Source organism: Heterodontus francisci, chromosome 14 (genome assembly GCF_036365525.1).
Source record: "Heterodontus francisci isolate sHetFra1 chromosome 14, sHetFra1.hap1, whole genome shotgun sequence".
NCBI classification, from domain to species: domain Eukaryota; kingdom Metazoa; phylum Chordata; class Chondrichthyes; order Heterodontiformes; family Heterodontidae; genus Heterodontus; species Heterodontus francisci.
The window spans coordinates 85,417,762-85,438,337 of NC_090384.1; the positions used below are offsets into that span (position 1 = coordinate 85,417,762).

General features: G+C 44.8%; 2 protein-coding genes across 8 annotated transcripts in view; one reads left to right on the forward strand and one right to left on the reverse strand.

Moving 5' to 3' along the window:
- ano3 (anoctamin 3) overlaps positions 1-20,576 on the reverse strand; it is a 628,446-nt gene that overhangs the window by 189,793 nt on the left and 418,077 nt on the right. For 5 of the 6 annotated variants that reach the window (XM_068046492.1, XM_068046490.1, XM_068046488.1 and 2 more), the window contains one exon: positions 16,134-16,230. In XM_068046492.1, the coding sequence (XP_067902593.1) occupies positions 16,134-16,230 (97 nt within the window). The remainder of the gene's footprint in view (positions 1-16,133; positions 16,231-20,576) is intronic. The other variant, XM_068046489.1, reaches the window with a different exon arrangement.
- On the forward strand, positions 1,029-12,053 carry LOC137377332 (uncharacterized). 2 transcript variants are annotated; one of them, XM_068046911.1, is made up of 3 exons: positions 1,029-1,106; positions 10,885-11,044; positions 11,191-12,053. In XM_068046911.1, exons 1-3 carry the CDS (start codon positions 1,092-1,094, stop codon positions 11,370-11,372), a joined length of 357 nt encoding a protein of 118 aa, XP_067903012.1. In that variant the 5' UTR covers positions 1,029-1,091; the 3' UTR covers positions 11,373-12,053. The 2 variants fall into 2 exon arrangements, with proteins under 2 accessions (XP_067903012.1, XP_067903011.1); XM_068046910.1 differs by lacking the exon at positions 1,029-1,106 and adding an exon at positions 10,576-10,625.

A 20,576-nucleotide genomic window follows, 5' to 3' on the forward strand; every position in this document is an offset into this window, starting at 1 on the left:
TGACTTTTCTGATGGCTTCTTACCAATCTTCCAACATTGCAAAATTGCATAAAGGCCGTCACTTTGTGCTTACATTTTTAAAGCTCAATCCCAGTTATTTTCAATGTGTGAAAGAAAACTACAATGCTGTACAGTTGAACCCCCCTGGCTAAACACTCCAATTTCTGTTAAGTTGCCTAAATAGTTGCTAAATCTGACCTATCTAAAATAGGAAACACTAAGCTACATAAATTGAATGATGTTAGCATCAAATACACTTTCCATATAAATTTTTTTAACAGTTCTGTTCACCAGATTATTGTAAAAAATACCATTTATGTAATTTTTTAAAGTCAAAAATAGTCTTATTAATCAATATTTTTTTTTAAAATCCTTATAAGTCTTGGTTATGATCTTAAATGTTATCTTTCTCGGCAAACTGAGTAGTCTGTTTTGAGCCACTGCTTAATCCTTGAAATGTATGCACACAAAGTGTTTTCTCCACTGAAAATGTAAGAATCCGTAATATTCTTGATGGTGAAATTTATGGTTAAGATTTGAGAAAGTTATTCAGCTTGGACGGAGGGGGGCATTGACAGTTCAGATAAAAGGCAAAGTGCTTTTTGCTTCAGCCAATTGTGCAGAAGCCTTATTAGCATGTTTTACAAAGCCAAAAGAGAAACATTGCAGGCTAATTTTAGACAAGATAAACAAAGCCACTTGACTGTGATGAGAAACAACAGTTTCAGGCTATGGTAAACCTAGCTAAGGGGCCCAAGGTTTGTAAAATAGGGCTGAAACTAACAATAGCCGTACTTCAAAGCTGTGTTTTGCTTTGATGCAAAGGTAGAACCTTAGTGAAACTTTATGTTTCAGTATGTCTGATGAGAAATGAAACTGGACATAAAGAACATGGAACCAAAATGTCTGTCCCAGGGGCATTATAGAATCCAACTACAGAAGTTCAATTAATTTAATTGACATAACGTTTACTTGGAAGCTGCAAGAAGATAACACAAGCTGACATTGATTGATGACGCCAGGGTTTGTCTTTTGAAAAGCAGCACGCTGATTCCACAAGCAAGTTTTACTGTAAAAGATGTTTAAGAAACATGGAACTTATCAAGGTAGGATTTAACCCTATCGTTTAAGCAAATATTTCAAAATATCATCTAACAATTGTTGCTTAAGGTGGATTTTGATAGGATGGTATGACCCTGTCAATCAAACATCCACACCCACTTCAGAAAGAAAGGCAAAAAGATCATTGTAAGGAATGATTTGACACTGCAGCTGAGCAACTTGGTCAGTTGCTGAAGACTACAATCAACAGCAGGTGACCACTCATTGGGTGATCATATGTATAACTTCTTGTAACATATTTGCAGCTAACGGGTGTATGTATTGATAACAGGTGTATTGTATTGATAATGTATGTACTGTGAGGTGAGAGTGACTGCCATTGACATCAAGGCAGCACTTGACCGAGTGTGGCATCAAGGAGCCCTAGCAAAATTGAAGTCAATGGGAATCATGGGGGAAAATTCTCCACTGACTGGAGTCCAATGAGAACAAAGGAAGATGGGTGTGAATGTTGGATGCCAAACATCTAAGTCCCAAGACATCGCTGCAGGAGTTCCTCAGGGTAGTGTCCTAGGCCCAACTGGTTTCAGCAGCTTCATCAATGACCATCCCTCCATCATAAGGTCAGGAATGGAGATGTTCACTGATGATTTCACAGTGTTCAGTACCATTCACGACTACTCAGATACTGAAGCAGTCCATGCCCATGTGCAACAAGACCTGGACAACATTCAGGCTTAGGCTGATAAGTGGCAAGTAACATTATGCCACACAAGTGCCAGGCAATGTCCATCTCCAACAACAGAAAATCTAATCATCTCCCCTTGACATTCAACAGCGTTACCATTGCTGACACCCAGACTATCAACATCCTGGGGTTACCATTGATCAGAAACTGAACTGGAGTAGCCATATAAATACTGTGGCTACAAGAGCAGGCCAGAGGCTGGGAATCCTGAGGTGAGTAACTCACCTCCTAACTCCCCAAAGCCTGTCCACCATCTACAAATCAGGAGTGGGATGGAATATTCCCCACTTGCCTGGATGAGTACAGCTCCAACAAAACTCAAGAAGCTCAACACCATCCAGGACAAAGCAGCCTGCTTGATTGGCACACCATCAACAACCTTCAACATTCACTCCCTCCATTACCAGTGCACAGTGTCAGTAGTGTGTACTATTTACAAGATGCATTGCAGCAACTCTCCAAGCCTCCTTCTACAGCAACTTCCAAACCTGTGACCTCTACCACCTAGAAGGACAAGAGCAGCAGACGCATGGAAACACCACCATCTGCAAGTTCCCCTCCAAGGCACACATCATCCTGCCTTGGATCTGTATCACTGCTCTTCCTGCAATGTCACTGGGTCAACAACCTGGAACACGCTTTCTAACAGATACACTACAGCGGTTCAAGAAGGCGGTTCGCCACCACCTTATCAAGGGCAATTAGGGATGGGCAACAAATACTGGCCTTGCCAGCAATGTTCACCTCCCATAAAAGAACTTTTAAAAACCTGGTAAAGCATTAATATTTAATTTGGGCTTTGAGTGTTGCATCATTATTTCCCGCAATTCTCATATTCGAACCGTAGAGTAACCTGTCAACAGCAGGCAGTTACATCTTACAAAATCTTTTTGGCAGAAGACTGATTTTAAATTTAGAACTATACTACATGATATTCTTTAACAAATGGTAGGAGAATTTGGCTACATAGGCCAAGACGGCAGAACTACTGGTAGATCGAAAAACTCACAGAGGATGTGAGGTACTGTTTCTTTTGGGGTTTATGAGATTAATCTTCTGTTTTTTCTTCAAAAGCTTATTTCCTCTTCTAATTTTGATCTCATCTGGCACAGGGCAGTCGGGGTTTGACAGATGATCTTCAGTTACTTCAAACCAAACTGAGCTTTCATTACAGTTATCTACACACAAACAAGTTATACTCACAATGGATGCCACTCACTATTAAAACTCATATGCCTGCAACTCCCTAACAACGGTCCAAGGCTTACCGGACTGTTCGCAACCTTGGTTCATTTTTGACCCTGAGTTGAGCTGTTGACCACATATCCATTCCATCACCAAGACCACCTTCTTCCACCTCCTTAACATCACCTCACTCCGCCCCTTTCACAGCTCACCTGCCGCTGAGACCCTCATCCTTGTCTATGTTACCTCTAGACATGATAATTGTAATGCTTTCCTGGCCAGCTTCCCATCTTCAACCATTATAAACTTGAGCACATCCAAAACTCTGCCACCTACATCCTAACTCACACCAGGTTCCGTTCACCCACCATCCTGTACTCGCTGACCTGCACTGGCTCCCAAACCAGCAATGCCTCAATTTAAAAATTCTCATCCTTGTTTTCAAATTCTTGGCCTCGCCTCCTCCATATCTCTATAACCTCTTCCAGTCCTACAACCCTCCAAGATCTCTGCAGTTCTCCCAGTCTGGCCTTATGCCATACTCAATTTTAATCACTCCACCATTGGCAGCCTTCAGATGGGCCCTAAGGTCTGGAATTTCATCCCCTAACCTCTCTGCCACTCAACTGCTCTCTCCTCCTTTAAGATGCTCCCTAAAACCTACCTCTTTGACCAAGCTTTTGGTCATCTGTCCTAATATCTCCTTATGTGGCTCAGTGTCAAAATTTGTTGAATATCACTCCTGTGACACGCTTTCGGACATTTTACTATATTAAACACAAGTTTCTGTTGTCCCATTATTCACTACTCAATTTTAATGTGCAGGATGACACATCATGTGACTCCTATGTTGGTTGAGACATGGAGCTGCCGAGGCTACTGACTGGGTAAACTGAATTCCAAAACCTACTTTGCAATTGGAGTTGCACATGGTCATTGGGCAATATCTTCAGCATAAGCAAATCTATCAACAACAATATTAAATTAAGGAATAGGGCTTCTGAAATAAATAGTTGTCATGTTATCAAACACGTATTCCAAGAAGACTGATGGTACTTCAGATTTTAAATCCAAAATTATACTAAAGCCTACAGTGCTTTTAAGAGGAATTTTCTGCAATCTGTAACCCCATCTACACCTTCATAAATTGATTTAGAAATTGATTTATGAATAGTTCATCAACTTTGATACTTTATCATTCAATATCTACATGTGCCTAATTCATAAGAAAAAACACAATCTAAGATTTTAAGCAATCCTAAGCATTCCTAACATTAGACAATATAAAACTCAATGGAAATAAATGGTGGCAATACAGTTTTTACTCTAAATGTTGTAAGTTATGGATAGAATGAGTTCAGTAAATTGCACATGAGGTCTTAATGATATAATCCCATTTTTAAATCAATATACAATGTCTTGATTTTCAATTTTGGTTAATGAAAACATATTGCTCTTGCTGTTAGCTGGTTGCTGACAATGCTTCAAATTCATAAGTGAAAAATGCAACATTACCTCTCAACAGAAGAATGAATCTCCTGCAACAGCTACTGTCAGCACAAAGCTGAGCATCTTGCAATAGATATGTGCACAACACAGCAATATGATCTGAGGTCAAGCATTCTAGGTAATGTCATCTTAGTTCAATCAATTGCTCAATAGGGATTTGATTTTTATTTTGTTTTGAAGGATATTACACCCATTATGCCAATATTTTTGTAACATACAAGTTGTGGAATTGTACCATAATGTAATCTTGGCTCAAGTGTAAAAATGTACAGACTTTGATATGAGTCAGTCAAAAATATGAAGAGTGACAAAATAAATTGTAAGTTTATTTATATTTGCCTCTACATACCATGTATCAGAGGTGGAAATCATTGTTAAGCCAAGTTTTATAACCCTTTCAAGCCCTTTTACAACTGCAGTATTTACATATCAAGATACAGTATACTGAATATCATCCCGAGCTAACCAAATGTTTAAAATAATATATTATTCCTTACATATATCTTTAGTTGCTGCATTTCACAAATCCCTTATTCAAATATTTATATTTTAGCTTGAGAAGTCAGCAGCAGAAGAGATCTCTCTCTTCAGGTGTTTGTCCCACTCTCCCTTAAATCTACCGTCATCAGCCCTCTCCTCAAAAAAACAATCCTTGATCTCACTGTCCTTGCAAACTACCATCCAACCTTCAACCTCCCTTTCCTTTCCAAAGTCCTGAACACGTCGCCTCCCAAATCCTTTCGCATCTTTTCCGGAACACCATGCTTGAATCTTTCCAAACAGTTTTCTGCCCCCTCCACAATACTGAAACTGCTCTTATCAAAGTAACAAACAACATCCTATATGACTTGTGACAAAGGTAAACATTCCCTCCTTGTCCTTCTCATCCTGCCCTCTTTGAGACAATTGCATACACCATCCTCCTTCAACACCTCTCCACCGTCCACCGTCATCCACCTGGCTCCATTCTTATCTATCGAATCATAGCCAGAGTATCACTTGCAATGGCTTATCTTTCTGCTCCCGCACCCTTACCTCTGGTGTCCCTCAAGACTCTATTCTTGCCCCTTCCTATCTCTCAGCTACATGCTGCCACTCAGCAACATCATCCAAAAGAACAGTGACAGTTTTACATGTACACTGACGACAACCAGCTCTACCTCGCCACCACTTCTCTTGACTCCTTCACTGTTGCTAATTTATCAGACCTCTTGACTGACATCCAGTATCATTGGGAAGACTGAAGCTATTGTCTTTGGTTCCTGCTCCAAACTGCTTTCCCTAGCTACCCAATTCTATCCTTTGCCCTGATAACAGTCTGAGACCAAAACAGTCTGTTCGCAACCTTGGTGTCACATTTGACCCTGAGATGAGCATCTGACCACATATTCGCACCATCACAATGACCACCTATTTCCACCTCCATACCATCACCCAACTTCACCCTTGTCTTAGCTCATCCATTGCTGAAACCTTCAATTATGCCTTTGTTATCTCTCGACTTGACTATTCCAATGCTTTCCTGGCTGGTCTCCCACATACTACCCTATGTAAACTTGAGGTTATCCAAAACTCCTCTGCCCGTGTCTTAACTCGCACCAAGTCCTGGTCACCTATCACACCTGTGCTCACTGAATTACATTGGCTCCTGGTCAAGCAACATCTTAATTTCAAATCCTTCCATGGCCTCGTCCCTCCTATATCTGGAATCGCCTCCAGACCTACCACCCTCAGAGATATCTGCGCTCATCTAATTCTGGCTGCTTGAGCATCTCCAATTTTAATCGCTCCACTATTGGTGGCCATCATCAGTTGCCCAGGCCCTGGGCTCTGGAATACCCTCCCTACACCTCTCCACCTCTCTAACTCATTTTCCTCCTTTAAGACACCTCTTAAAACCTACTTCTTTAGCCAAGCTTTTGGTCATCTGACCAAAGGTTCAGTGTCATATTTTGTTTTATAATGCTCTTGTGAAGTGCCTTGGGATGTTTTATTACATTAAAAGCACTATATAAATGTAAGTTGTTGTTGGTGGTGGCGTTGGTTAGCCTAGAAATTTCAGCTGTGCCATTATACATCAGAAATGCGGCAGGTCAGAACTTCCGCCTGCTGCTCTGCCCCACCATAATCATGTTCCAAATCTTAAAGATGGTGTCCCTTAACTATTAGGGGCAACCGTCTGGGTGCTTTGGCAGCCACCCAGCAGATGCAGTGGAATTTCAGAGCGGAACCTTGCTACTGCAAAGTGTTTGAGGAAAGCCATAGGCCAGTTTACTAGGTTGAAGATGGGAACTCATTAGAGGCACTCAGATTGTACTCCATTAATGATACACGCCCTAATCAAATTGATTATGGTTTGCTTTCTGTATGGCAGAGCCCATATACAGCCCTATAGGACATAAAAGCTTGCTTCCTGCAGGGTCAAATATCATTGGCCATAAAAGGGGCATATCTGGTCTGGTATTTGGGAAAAGTTATAAAGAATTTATTAAAATTGTTATAGTTGCATAACTCAAAGCAAATAATTGCATGCGTCACACACATGCCAAGAGTGTTGGCAATTCATGAAGTTTTTCACCTATTGAATAATTGATCATCTAAGTGGGATGTAAATTATATATTGAAAAATGCAACCTCATAATCTATAAATAATGGAAGTCCTAAGGTTATTTATCTTAGTAGGGTAATGAATGGAATTCTGTCTGTCCCTCACAGATGACTGCACACTATTCAATTAATGCTGTGAACAAGCATAGTGATAATAGTCAATTTGGGAAATTATAATACATTATAATGTTTGCACACAGACATGTAGCAGTGTCCATCTGTGTTTAATAATGCATTCAGACATACAGGGGCCAACTCATCTCAGTCTCACAATTTGTGTGCACCTGCTTTCATGGCATCGGGATGACAACTAGGGTTGTACTTCCTGGAATTTAGGTGGTTAAGGGGAGATTTGATAGAAGTTTTCAATATATTAAGGGGAGTAGAAAGAGAGAAGTGATTTTCCCTGGTTGGGGAATCTAGGACTAGGGGGCCTAATCTAAAAATGAGAGCCACACATTTCAGGAGTGAAATTAGGAAACACTTTAACACACAAAGGGTGATAGAAGTTTGGAACTCTCTTTCGCAAATGGCAATTGGTGCTCAATCAATTGTTAATGTTAAATCTGTGATTGATAGGTTTTTGTTAACCAAAGGTATGAAGGAATATGGGGAAAAGATGGGTCTATGGAGTTAGTTTGCAGATCAGCCATGATCTCATTAAATGGCAGAACTGGCTCGAGTCGCTAAATAGTCTACTCCCGTTCCTGTGTTTCCAATGGATTACAGTGAGGAAAAAGGGGCAGATATTCATTATGTTGGGTTACTGCATCACCAGCACTCAAAATGGATGAACAGCAACATCACATTCAGAGCGACGCAGTTAGAACCAGAAAAGGCACAAAAATCCATTTTAACGACTTTGGAGTACTGTTCTGAGGACTCCTGTGTCTTTTCCAGATGCTGTGACATCAACAGCCAAACTAACAAGGGGTCCAAGATTGCCAAGTAATGATCAGTGCCGGCAAGAACATGAAAAGGACCACAAGAGAAGTATCCTTTTAGTATCCCGAGGTCAATCCCGAGGTTTATCGTGCCTTTGCTTTTTCTTCCATTTATGACATATAAGTTCGCAGAAGCCTTTATACTAAATTATTATTATTTTTTTCTCCCATGTTGTGGATATAATGGGTTTACCAATGATAGTCCCTCAATATGAGGAGCTGGGGAGAAGTGGAGGATCCGCAATGGTACATAGGTCAGGATAGACTAGAGACACTCAGCCCCCACCCTCCCTGGTTGGTACTTGCACACATGCCTCTGCTTGGTGGGCACCAGAGCTTGATTTAGCAAATGATTAGTTTAAAAGGAGGCTCCAGTTCTTAATTTATGCTCACAGCATGCCTGATGACACAGATATGTGTGAAGAGCTGACAAATTGTTGCACTGTATCATAGTTCAGAAGCTCAGTATATCATGCTTTATTTACTAGAGTATGAACAAAGCTATGCCAGGATGATCAGCCACAGACCATACCTGCAGGCATCGGTGATGTCACCACCAACAGCTGGGGTGAAGTGTTTTCAGACACTGTGCCAGTATCTGTGCCAGGACAGGGATGCCATCTGCCATGTGGACACCTGCTGCTAACATGCACAGCAAGTAACAAAACCAGTCAGCTGCAGCTTGTAGTATACATGTCTGGTCATTCTTAAATCCCTACCCATTCAGCCTTGGCAAAGGCTGCTATGAGTTGAGATGAATTTTGAACCTTTCTAAAGATTTTCAGAGTATCATGTTCTTCCATTCTGACACTTCCCTTAAATTCTCCCCTTACCCTTTAAATTTCATTGATGAACAATTTTAAGTTCGGGTTAATAATAGTTGAGGTAAGAATAAGGGAGCCATATACTGCTCAGATAATCAATAAATGGGGTAGAGGAGCAAAGGAATCTAAGGGTACAGATACACAAACCACTAGAAGTAGCAATGCAGGTTAATAAAGCCATAAAAAAGCAAGTAAAGCAGTGGAGTTCATTTCTAGAGGAATGAAATTGAAATGCAGAGAAGTTATGTTAAATTTGTATAGAACCTTGGTTAGACCACATATAGAGCACTGTGCACAGTTCTGCTTTCCATATTGTAAAAAGGATATAGAAGCCCTGGATAAGATGCAAAAATGATTTGTAAGGATGATACCAGATCTAAGAGGCAATAATTATTAGGATAGGCTAAACAGGATGGATCTGTTTTCCACAGAAAAGAGAAGGCTAAGGGCTGACCTAATAGAGGTCTTTAAATTTTGAAGGGTTTTCATAGGATGGATGTAGAGAAGATGGTTCCACTTGTGTGGAGCATAAACATCGGCAAAATCCGTTGGGACGAATGTTCGGTTTTTGTGTTGTAAATTCTGTGCAATTCTATGTAACAGTCTGCACCTGGATCTGTGAATAAAGGTGCAGGATTTTGGGTATTGTTTTCACATTATTATTAGTGTCTAATAAGTTTTGTTGATGGATGTTAAATACCTAGTAGTTGACGGTAATAGGGTGAACAGGTGTTAGGTATTGATTAGTTAATTGTACTCAGATGTATATACAAAGAGACAGCCAGCACTGGCTAGAGATTGTTAGCAGTGGAGTAGTGAGTTCTGTGGTAAGCAATGAACAGTCTCCACAAAAGCATCCTAGTCTCAGTGTCTTCTTCACAAACAGGCTTGGAAGTTTCTCTAACATTTACCACTCCATCAGATGTAACAGGGTTATCCAACCTTTTCACGGGGGGGGGCACATTACAATTTTTGTCTTACATAGGGGGCTGGTGAGACAGTTTTGCAAAGTTAACGGCATAAATAATTTATCTTGCTTTTCAGCAAAACAACAACAAATGTGCATTTTTGTGATAAAACTGTAATTGAGAAGATTAATTTATTGACTTAATTTCCCATCACTATGTTAGACGCTGATTTAGTGAGCTACCTGGCATTGTTTTGCTGGTATAAGTAGTCAATGGCTGGAATTTTACGTGACCCAGCAGGACTGCAGTCTGGGAAGCGGAAATGGGTGCCGAAGGCGCTCCAGCTCGATGCTCAACTGCTGCCGCGATGGAGTGCTAGCTAACCAATTAGCACCATTTAAAAGGGCTGTCAAAACCTTTAGTGGCTTTGAGAATGCCGCATGCTTCTCAGGGGACGGTGGGAGGAGCAGGAGCTACATTGCTGACACATATAGCAGGCTAAGGGGAACAGGAGCTGTCCTCTGACTGAAAGGGGTGACCCACCAGACCTTGTCAGAAACCAACCTGAGACCTTGGAGGATCAGAACCCACTTGCAGCAATGGCAGAGAGAACCAACTGGGTGACCCCATGGTTTGCAATGACTCCCTACATGTCCTCCACCAGGCAGCTGAGGCAAGGCGGGAGGTCCTCTTCCCACCAGTCAAAAGGAGAAAGCCTCCCCAGATCACCAGGAAGGCCTGGATGGAGGTTGTGGAGGAGATCAGCAGCCGCGGGGTTGTGAGGAGGACATGGATGCAGTGCCGCAAGCGGTTCAATGACCTTCTCCACTCTGCCAGGGTGAGTGCCATGTCTCAGTCCTCATTGCTTTGTACTCATAAGGGTGGGTATCCCGGTGTTGATGCTGCAAAGTGGAAGCCATCCATCTGGAGTGAACGGCTGCAGCCCTGTCATGGGGCATATGCCAGCACACCTGACCTGCACAAGGGACCAGGAGTGTGCCAACCTTACACTTGAATGGCAATGGTCCCAGGGGCAGAATGTAGCAAGTTGGATGAGCAGGCGATGTAACTGAAATGATTATCATGTGTCTCCACAGGATAAGAGGACCCAGAATGCCCATGAGAGGACACGGACCATTGGTGGAGTTCCAATCCTTGCCATTCTCACTGTTGAGGAGGAGGAAGCATTGCTACTTACTGGTGAGGATGGAGGCTGGTCAGTTGCTGATGGTGAGGCTGGAGCACCTGGCCAGGAGGGTAAGTTCCCCAATTCCCCAATTGTTCAAACAGTGAAGGTGGTTTGCACATCCAAAACTCACAAACATGTGGCCACGGTGCCATCTAAGACATGTCCTTCAGTCCAGAGTGTCGCTCAGACATGATCATTCTGTTTTCCACTGCAGGTGAATCACAGCTCCTGCCAGGTTATGTACCCAGGGGACATCCGACCACCTTTGAGGAGGAGCAGGGGACCTCAGAGGCTGCAGCTATACATCCTTTCCCCACACCAAGCATCAGCTCCGATACAAGTCACCTTGGTTGGGCTCATAGCGCGTTCAGATTCGTGGTCACAACCTGGTACTAGCAACGCACAAGTACCGGACCAGCTGCCAGAGGCAGTTTTGACCGATGCCTCTGACACTCTGAGGACTGAGGCAGACCAGGCCAGGGCGGAGCCCCATGTTATTGAGCCTCTGAGCTCATCCATTCAGTGGCAGATGTTGCAGGTGCAGCATGAGGTGCGTGGAGATCTGGCAGAGTCACCAGAGACTATGCATGCTCTGGCTCGGACGATGGAGGCATCCTTCCAGGCCATGAGTTCTGCACAGTTCTGGTCATCTGAGTGACTGGCTTCCTCAGTTGACAGATTGGTGACTGCAGTGGAGAGCCAGTTCCAGCAGGCCACCCAGTGCCTGCCGGAGATGTGCACAGACTTGTAGACCATTGCAGTGTCAGTGAGCTCCATGTATCATGACAATGCGAGAGAGGGACGAGGCACCTAGGGTTTCCTCCAGGTGGTCAACCCTCTCAGTCAGCAGGGAGGCCCAAATGAATCTTGTGATGGCACAGGAGCAACAGCAATCTGCATTGTGGGGCTTTTCTCAGGGCGATTCTGATGCGAACAGCGGCTCCTTGTCCTCTCTGCCAGTGACAATAGCACTTCAGAATGCCAGGATGACAGAGGGTGGTCCTGAGACTGTTCAGGGTCACTTCAACATGCCAAGGCCCTCACGGCCTCGGGCAGCCAGAGAACGCTCACCAAGGTCATCCCAAGACATAGGGCAGCCTGATCAGCTACCAGTCTCTGCCGTAGCTGGTGGCGAAGGGGCATTGACACTTGTGAACACTCGGAAACGATTTAAAAAATCACAGTAACTGCACTTAGGTTTCACTGGTGTAATTTTGATTCATGTTAATTTTTGTGCAATTTTCCACAAACTTTATTAAAGTGCACCTTTGGCTTATTTATGTCTCAAGTAACTGATGATGTATGAGGCGAACCTTTTCTTCTGCATGAGATGGAGATTTGGGGAGGTTCACCAGTGGGTCATGGTGTGTTAGAGGGAAAGGTGGACCATAGCAGCTGAGATTAGTGCCTGCAGGTGAGTGCTTTTGGGGTTCCAACAGATGTGAATGTCTGAATTCAGATTGACATGTCAGTTGCTGGCAGAGTGCATGGCTCATTAACCTCAGGTCAGGAGAAACGCCTAAGTATTAGAGCCTCCCTTGCATGCAAACCTCCAACTGCTTCTCCTGGATGTTCAGGTGGCTGCGCCCCCTCCTCCTCCTCCTCAAACCCTTCACCCTCCTCGTCTGAGGACACCTTGTGCTGAACAATTTCCTCAGCACCAGGGCCTCCCCAATCTGCAGTGCCAGGTTATGTAAGGCGCAGTAGACAACCACAATAAGAGATACCCTTGCTGGCGAATACTGAAGAGCACCACCTGAGCAATCCAGGCACTTAAATCTCATCTTCAGAAGAACTATGGTCTTCTCAATGGTGACTCTGGTGGTCACATGGCTCACATTGTACTGTTCCTCTGCTTCATTCTGTAGGTTCCTCACAGGTGTCATCAGCCATCTCTTCAGCAGGTAACCGCTGTTGCCAAGTATCCATCCTTGCAGGCACTCAGGGGGGCTGAAAAGTGCTGGCACCTGGGAGTTCCAGAGAATGAATGTGGCATGACTGCTTCCTGGATTACGAGCACACACCTGCAATATACTCTTACGGTGGTCACAGACTAGTTGCACATTCATCGAGTGAAATCCCTTTCAATTAATGAAGGCTCCTGGCTGACCTGCAGGAGCTCTAATGGCCAAATGTGGACAGTCAATCATGCCTTGGACCATGGGGAACCCAGCGATGGCGCTGAAGCCGCTGGCTCTCTCGGCCTGACTATCATAGTCAGTCTTGAACTTGATGTACTGGTTGGCCCACCTGAACATGGCATCAGTTACCACCCTTATGCAGTGCTGTGCAGATGATTGTGAGATTCCACACATGTCTCCTGTGGAAGCCTGGAATGAGCCTGATGCATAGAAGTTCTGAGTGACTATGACCTTTCCAGCCATTGGCATTGGATGGCCACCCACACAGCGGTCCTCCGCTACCATCATCTCACACAGAGATGTCACAGTCTCTTGGGACAGGTGCAGTCTTCTAAGGCACTGACGCTCTGACATCTGCAGGAAGCTCAACCGCTGCCGTTACACCCCGCCTACTGGGTAAACACATCTCAGCACAGGTCTTTGCTGCTGGTGAACTCTCTGGCCTTCTGCCCCTCCCCCATAACAGGGCTGCAGTTGGCCAGCAGGTCGCTGATTTCCTTGGCCACTTGGCCCCTGTCTCCTTGTGCCGTTCTCCTCCTCGCTAGAGGACTCTCCTCCAGAGTGGACAATGCCCACGGTTGCAGCGTCCCGAAGATGTGTTGGGGACAGGTTGTGTGCTGCCTGCTGCAAGGACAGCCACTTGCAACCCCCCTCTCCTACCTGGGATAAATCACTTATGCTGTGGCCCTACCAGGGGTATTACTCACTCAGGTAAGCCCTTGGGAGCCAACAATATCAGCCCCTATCTTGGAATTTACTGATAAATACAACACACAAAACAGAAGATTCAAGTACCTCCAACTCCTTCAATGAGACAGCTGCTCATTTAAAGCTGTCGGGTCTGCAACCGCACCCCCCCCCCGCCCCTACCGTGTTACCCATGCGCAGAACATAAAATGGAATGGGCAACGTAAAATGGCTGTCAATTGGCTTTTTAATCACTTCAGTTAGCTGTCAACCGCCTTAAATCGGACAGCGAGCAGAATCCCCATCTCGCCTGACGTCTGACGAGCGTTAAATGGCAATTTGACGTCATGACATCGGGGACCCATCCTGTTGTCATCGCCCACCATTTTTCGCTGCAGCCACCTCCGAGGACGCCTCTACTTTGGAAAGTAGAATTCCGGCCAATGTTTCCCCGCACACTTCTTGTAGCGATGCAGAGTATTCCGGATCGATGTCCATCTGTCAGGAGTGATCTTGATCATTCTCTTTCCCTCTCTCTCTCTCTCTCTCTGTCTCTCACTCTCTCTCTCTGTTCCCCCCTCTCTCTGCCCCTCCTCTCTCTGTCTGCCTCCCCAAACCCTCTGACAGTTGTGGTTGGTCAGTGTGACAAGTGCTGATATCAGGAACAGCGGTTTCCCAACTTCGGACAGATTCGGGGTTTTCAAGCCGGCTTTTAAAAAAAAAAGTCAGAACCCGTTGGAAAACCCTGAATCTGTCCGAAGTTGGGAAACTGCTGTTCCTGATGTCACCACCTGTCAACTGTGAAATTGACAGTGCGATTTAAAAAAAAAACAGTCTGAGAGAAGAAGACAATGAAAAATTTCTCATCTCTGAAATATATCCGCAGGCTGGATGGAAACATTTGGTGGGCCAGATTCTGGCCCACAGGCCATATGTTGGACAATCCTGAGATATCAGTTTTTAACACGACTTGCACCAGAGGAGGTACTACTGTTAGGATAAATGCTTGGCTCCACACAGTTTAAATCAGACATATATTATAACATGTATTAATCCATGCAGGTTTTGTATTTACACTATAGATGTGTGGAATGCTTTCCATAATTGCATAATATGCATAATATGCATGGTACAGAGAAAAAGAAAAACACTAACAAATGAGGTTAAAACCAAACATTGGGCTGGATTTTAAGAGCCTGCCGCTGATCTTGACGGCGAGCTCAAAAAATGACAGCCCACGCCAAAGAGGCAGCCCACCCCTCCCAATCTCATGGAGGGAGCAGGCTGTCCATGCCCGGCAATGGTGCCAGCTGCCTGTGCACAGACGCTGGCGCCCTTTTTAAAGGGCAGCCAGCCATGCGGCCCAATTTAAATTTTTAAAGTCCTACCCCTCAAAATTAAATAAATAAATTTCTAATGCTTATTTCCCAACCCCCCAATAACAATTACAATAACTATTTTCCATCCCCCCAAACACACTTACCTTTTACATCTGACCTTCCCCCCCCACCCCACAAACTGCGCAAAGTTTAAGGTTCAACCCTTCCCACCATCTCCTACACCCATTCCGTATATTTGACACAGTCCCCCCACACCCAGCCCCGATAAACCTACCTCCTCCCCCCTCCCCACCTGTGTGATGCCTCGTTTGCCCAGACGGGGATCTGAAGGCGTGGGAGTGCCACCCGCCACGCCAAAGACCGTGGCGGGCCCTCAAAATCGCAGGTAAGTTTATTTAAATTTATTAATTTTATTGATTTGAATATTTAACTTGTGGTCCCATCGCCCAGCGGCAGGGTGGAAGGGACTACCACGGAGCCTCGCCACTGCTGGGAGGATCAGGCCGGGCCCTCCAGGCGTCGAGGTCCGTGGCAGGCCTCATCCGGAGCCATCTTCAGGCACCGCCCCCCCCCGCCACAGAATCTGATGCCTGAGGGAGAACAAAATCCAGCCCATTATGCAGAGTTTAATTTCATACAGACTTTGCAGCCTTTGTAAAAAAGGCCTGGAGAACATAAAAAAAGGAGTAGGCCATTCAAGCCCTCGAGCCTATTCAGCCATTCAATTAGATCATGGCTGATCGGGATCTTAGCCTTCTCTTCTTACTTCAGTTCCTCTAACCCTTAATGCCCTTGCCTAACAAAGCCTATGCTTTTGGAAATAAATCTTATTGAAAATAACTCAATGCTACACTTCTTTTTAGCTTCTTTTTACTTTGAACTCAATAGAAAAATATTCTTTTTTTTTGATATGCAAGTGGAAATTTTCAGCATAATTTCAAAACTTCAGCACAAACTAAAAGTTATGTTATGCAACAGAAATCTGTTACCTTGGCGTATACACAGCTTTCATTCAAAATCCAGTAAGAACAATTACGCTCACACATTGGGCACATGCGGGTGTCATTGGCTTCACAGATCTCCCTGCTGGAAAATTACGAGAACATAAATCACAAGCTATCACTTCAATATGTATAATGGAATATGAATCTCAAAATTTCCTCAAGCCTCTATAATTCCATATTTGCTTTTTACCTACATACATTCTGTCATGCACTTCACAAGAGAATTAACGTTTTATGACAGTAAACATAAGTAAGACATAAAATTATACAGAGCTTATACAGCATTGTTTGTGTTACTGAGGAAACATCAGGAGTATATCAATACAGCATTAATAGTATAATGGATATCACATTCCAATTCTACATATGCAAGAGAGCATGTACAAAAATATCAACTTAGAAAGAGGAAACAAAGGGTGCTCAAACTTTCAGGAGTGTGTGAGGAGAATACCTCAGGGGCTAGCCTCAAGTACCAACGATTTGCACAAGGACTAGTCAGCTAAAACAGCAAGTGTCTCAAGTCTATCATGCCAGACAGCACCAAGGTTGAAAAGGATACATGAAATGAAGTAAATCTGGAAGTAGACATTAGGTGAGAGCAAGTCTGGATGTAAAATATTGAAGATTCAAGGAGCAAGGAAAAGCTGAAACAGATAAGAATTTCCTTGATTTTAGGTTTCTAGAAAAGAGTAAGTTAGAATAAGAGTCCTGGGCTGAATTTTATTTTGGTGACGGGGGCTCCCGGTACAGACAGGGGTGGGGATGTGGGGGTGGCCCCGCCTCAGCCCTCTATTGGACCCCCGGCTGAATTCAATCACAGGCAGTTAATTAACTGCCCACCATTGGTGATGCTGTCCCTGTAAGGGAAAGATCCCACCCCAAGAGCTGCTGGCCAATCAGAGGGCCACAGCTCAGCAGTAACAGCAGCTCCACTGGGAGCGGTGGCCAATACTGGTGCTGCATAAGACCGGAGCAGCGAAGGTGGAGGAGGCCGCCAGGACCAAGGAAAGTTGTGCCAGAGTTGCCAGGGCCACTCAGACAGGCCCCAGCGGGGGGTGTGGGGGAGTATGGTTGGGGAGGGCATGGGGGGTGCTCCTGCCATAGGGATGGCTATCGTCATCAGGGGAGCCCTCCATGGGCCATGGATTTGCCCCTAGAATGTGTCCCCCCCACCCCTGGAGGTGTCTCCATGCCTCAGAGGGCCCCTCCAACATTGGCTAAATGCTATCAGAAGTGGGAGGTGGCCCTTTATTGGTCCTTAATGGGCCACTTAAGTGGCTTAATTGGCCACTGCAGCGGACAATGTGGCATGGGGGCAGACCAAAGTCAGAACACACCACCCGACGCCAGCCGCCTCCAAGGACCAAAATCCAGCCCCTGATTTCAACAAAGTCAGAGTTTAGGAATAAGGCAGTGTTGGTAGGATGGCATATTTGAAAGAAATGTGAGAGGAGCATTCAGAGGAGAGTGCTTATAGTGATGTATTTGAATAGAATAGAACATTATATTGTCAAAGAAGAATGTGTTCTGTCAAATCAATGAAATTATATTCGGATAAAAATTCCACTGCTGTGGGTCAGCAACACAGGTCTTTGCCAAACGGAATGCAGGAGCAGAGATCATGTATGATACATGCTGTGAATGCTCAGCCTGGGATTTCTAATGCAAGTAGTGCCTGTGATGCAATATGCAACCATTGTTCCAGCGTGTGCGCCTCATTACATGTCGGAATTTTACATGCTCGGCGGCAAAGCTACTCAGCCCTGCATTTTGCACCAATTCAGACCTATAAGGTAACATCATTGGTATGTACCTGCAAAAACGCACCTTTTCAGTTCAGCTCTTTTGTCCATGTTTGAACCAAGGCTGTGATGAGGTCAGGAGCTGAGTGGCCCTGGTAGAATCCAAACTGAGTGTCACTGAGCAGGTTTTTGCTAAGCAAGTGCTGCTTGATAGCACTGTCAATGACACCTTCCATCACCTTATTGATGATTGAGAGTAGACTGATGGGGTGGTAATTGATCGGGTTGGATTTGTCCTGCTTTTTGTGCACAGGACATACCTGGGCAATTTTTCACATTGCCGGGTAGATGTGAGTGTTGTAGCTGTACTGGAACAGCATGGCTAGGGGCACGGCAAGTTCTGGAGCACAGGTTTTCAGTACTATTGCCAGAATGTTGTCAGGGCCCGTAGCTTTTGCCGTTTCCAGTACCTTCAGTCATTTCTTGATATCACGCAGAGTGAATCAAATTGGCTAAAGACTGGCATCTGTGATGATAGGGACTTCAGGAGGAGGCCGAGATGAAACATCCACTCGGCACTTCTGGCTGAAGATTGTTGCAAATGCTTCAGCCTTATCTTTCGCACTAATGTGCTGGGCTCCCCCATCATTGAGGATGGAGATATTTGTGGAGCTCCCTCCTCCTGTTAGTTGTTTAATTGTCCACCACCATTCACGACTAGATGTGGCAGGACTGCAGAGCTTAGATCTGATCCGTTGGTTGTGGGATCCATTGGTTGTGGGATCGCTTAGCTGTCTCTCACATGCTTCTTACGCTGTTTGGCATGCAAGTTGTCCTGGGCTGTAGCTTCACCAGGTTGACACCTCATTTTGAGGTATGCCTGGTGCTGCTCCTGGCATACCCTCCTGCACTCTTCATTGAACCAGGATTGATCCCCCGGCTTGATGGTAATGGTAGAGTGGGGGATATGCCAGGCCATGAGGTTACAGATTGTAGTTGAGTACAATCCTACTTCTGCTGATGGTCCACAGCACCTCATGGACGCCCAGTTTTGCATTGCTAAATCTGTTCGAAATCTATCCCATTTAGCAAGGTGGTAGTGCCACACAACACGATGGAGGGTATTCTCAATGTGAAGACGGGACTTCGTCTCCACAAGGATTGTGCAGTGGTCACTCCTACAAATACTGTCATGGACAGATGCATCTGTGCCAGGCAGATTGGTGAGGACCAGCTCAAGTATGTTTTTCTTGTTGGTTCCCTCACCACCTGCTGCAGTCCCAGTCTAGCAGCTATGTCATAGAGTCATGGATTCATAGAGTCATAGAGTCGTACAGCATAGAAACAGGCCTTTCAGCCCACCGCGTCCATGCCGACCATAATGCATTAATTCCATATCCCTCCATGCCTTGTTCATTCAAGTACCTGTCCAGATGCCTCTTAAATATTGATACTGTTCCTGCCTCCACCACCTCCTCAGGCAGCTCATTCCAGATACCCACTATTCTTTGTGTGAAAAATTTAACCCTTTGATCCCCTTTAAACCTCCTCCCTCTCAACTTAAATCTATGCCCTCTAGTTTTACTCACCCCTAACATGGGAAACAGATTCTGGCTAACTACCCTATCTATGCCTCTCATAATTTATATACCTCTATCATGTCCCCTCTCAGCCTCCTTCGCTCCAGGGAAAACAGACCCAGCCTATTCAATCTCTCTTTATAACTCAAGCCCTCCAAACCAGGCAACATCCTGTGAATCTTTTCTGCACCCTCTCTAGCTTAATCGCATCTTTCCTGTAGTGCGGCGACCAGAACTGCACACAGTACTCCAAATGTAGCCTCACCAACGTTATGTACAACTGTAACATGACGTCCCAACTCTTGTACTCAATGCCTCGGCCGATGAAGGCAAGCATGCCATGCGCCTTCTTCACCACCCTGTCTACCTGTGTTGCCACTTTCAGGGAACTATGTACTTGCACCCCAAGGTCTCGCTTCTCAACAACACTCCCCAGGGCACTGCCATTAACTGTATATGTCCTGCCCTGGTTTAACTTCCCAAAATGCATCACTTCGCACTTGTCTGCATTAAATTCCATTTGCCAATCCCTTGCACACTTTCCCAGTTTATCTATATCCTGTTGTAACCTTAGACAACCTTCTTCACTGTGCACTATACCACCAATTTTGGTGTCATCTGCAAACTTAGTAATCATACCCCCTACATTCACATCCAAGACATTAATATATATGACTAACAACAGAGGGCCCAGCACCGATCCCTGTGGCACACCACTGGTCACCGGCCTCCAATCTGAAAAACAACCCTCCACTACCACCCTCTGCCTTCTATCACCAAGCCAATTTTGTATCCAATTGGCTAGCTCATCCTGGATCCCATGTGTTCGAACCTTCTGGATCAGCCTACCATGCGGGACCTTGTCAAAGGCCTTGCTAAAGTCCATGTAGACAACATCCATCGCCCTGCCCTCGTCAATCCTCTTGGTCACCTCCTTGAAAAACTCAATCAAATTCGTGAGACATGATTTCCCACGCACAAAGCCATGCTGACTATCCCTAATCAGACCATGCCTTTCCAAATGCATGTAAATCCTGTCTCTCAGAATCCCTTCCAATAACTTTCCCACCACTGAGGTAAGGCTCACCGGCCTATAGTTCCCTAGC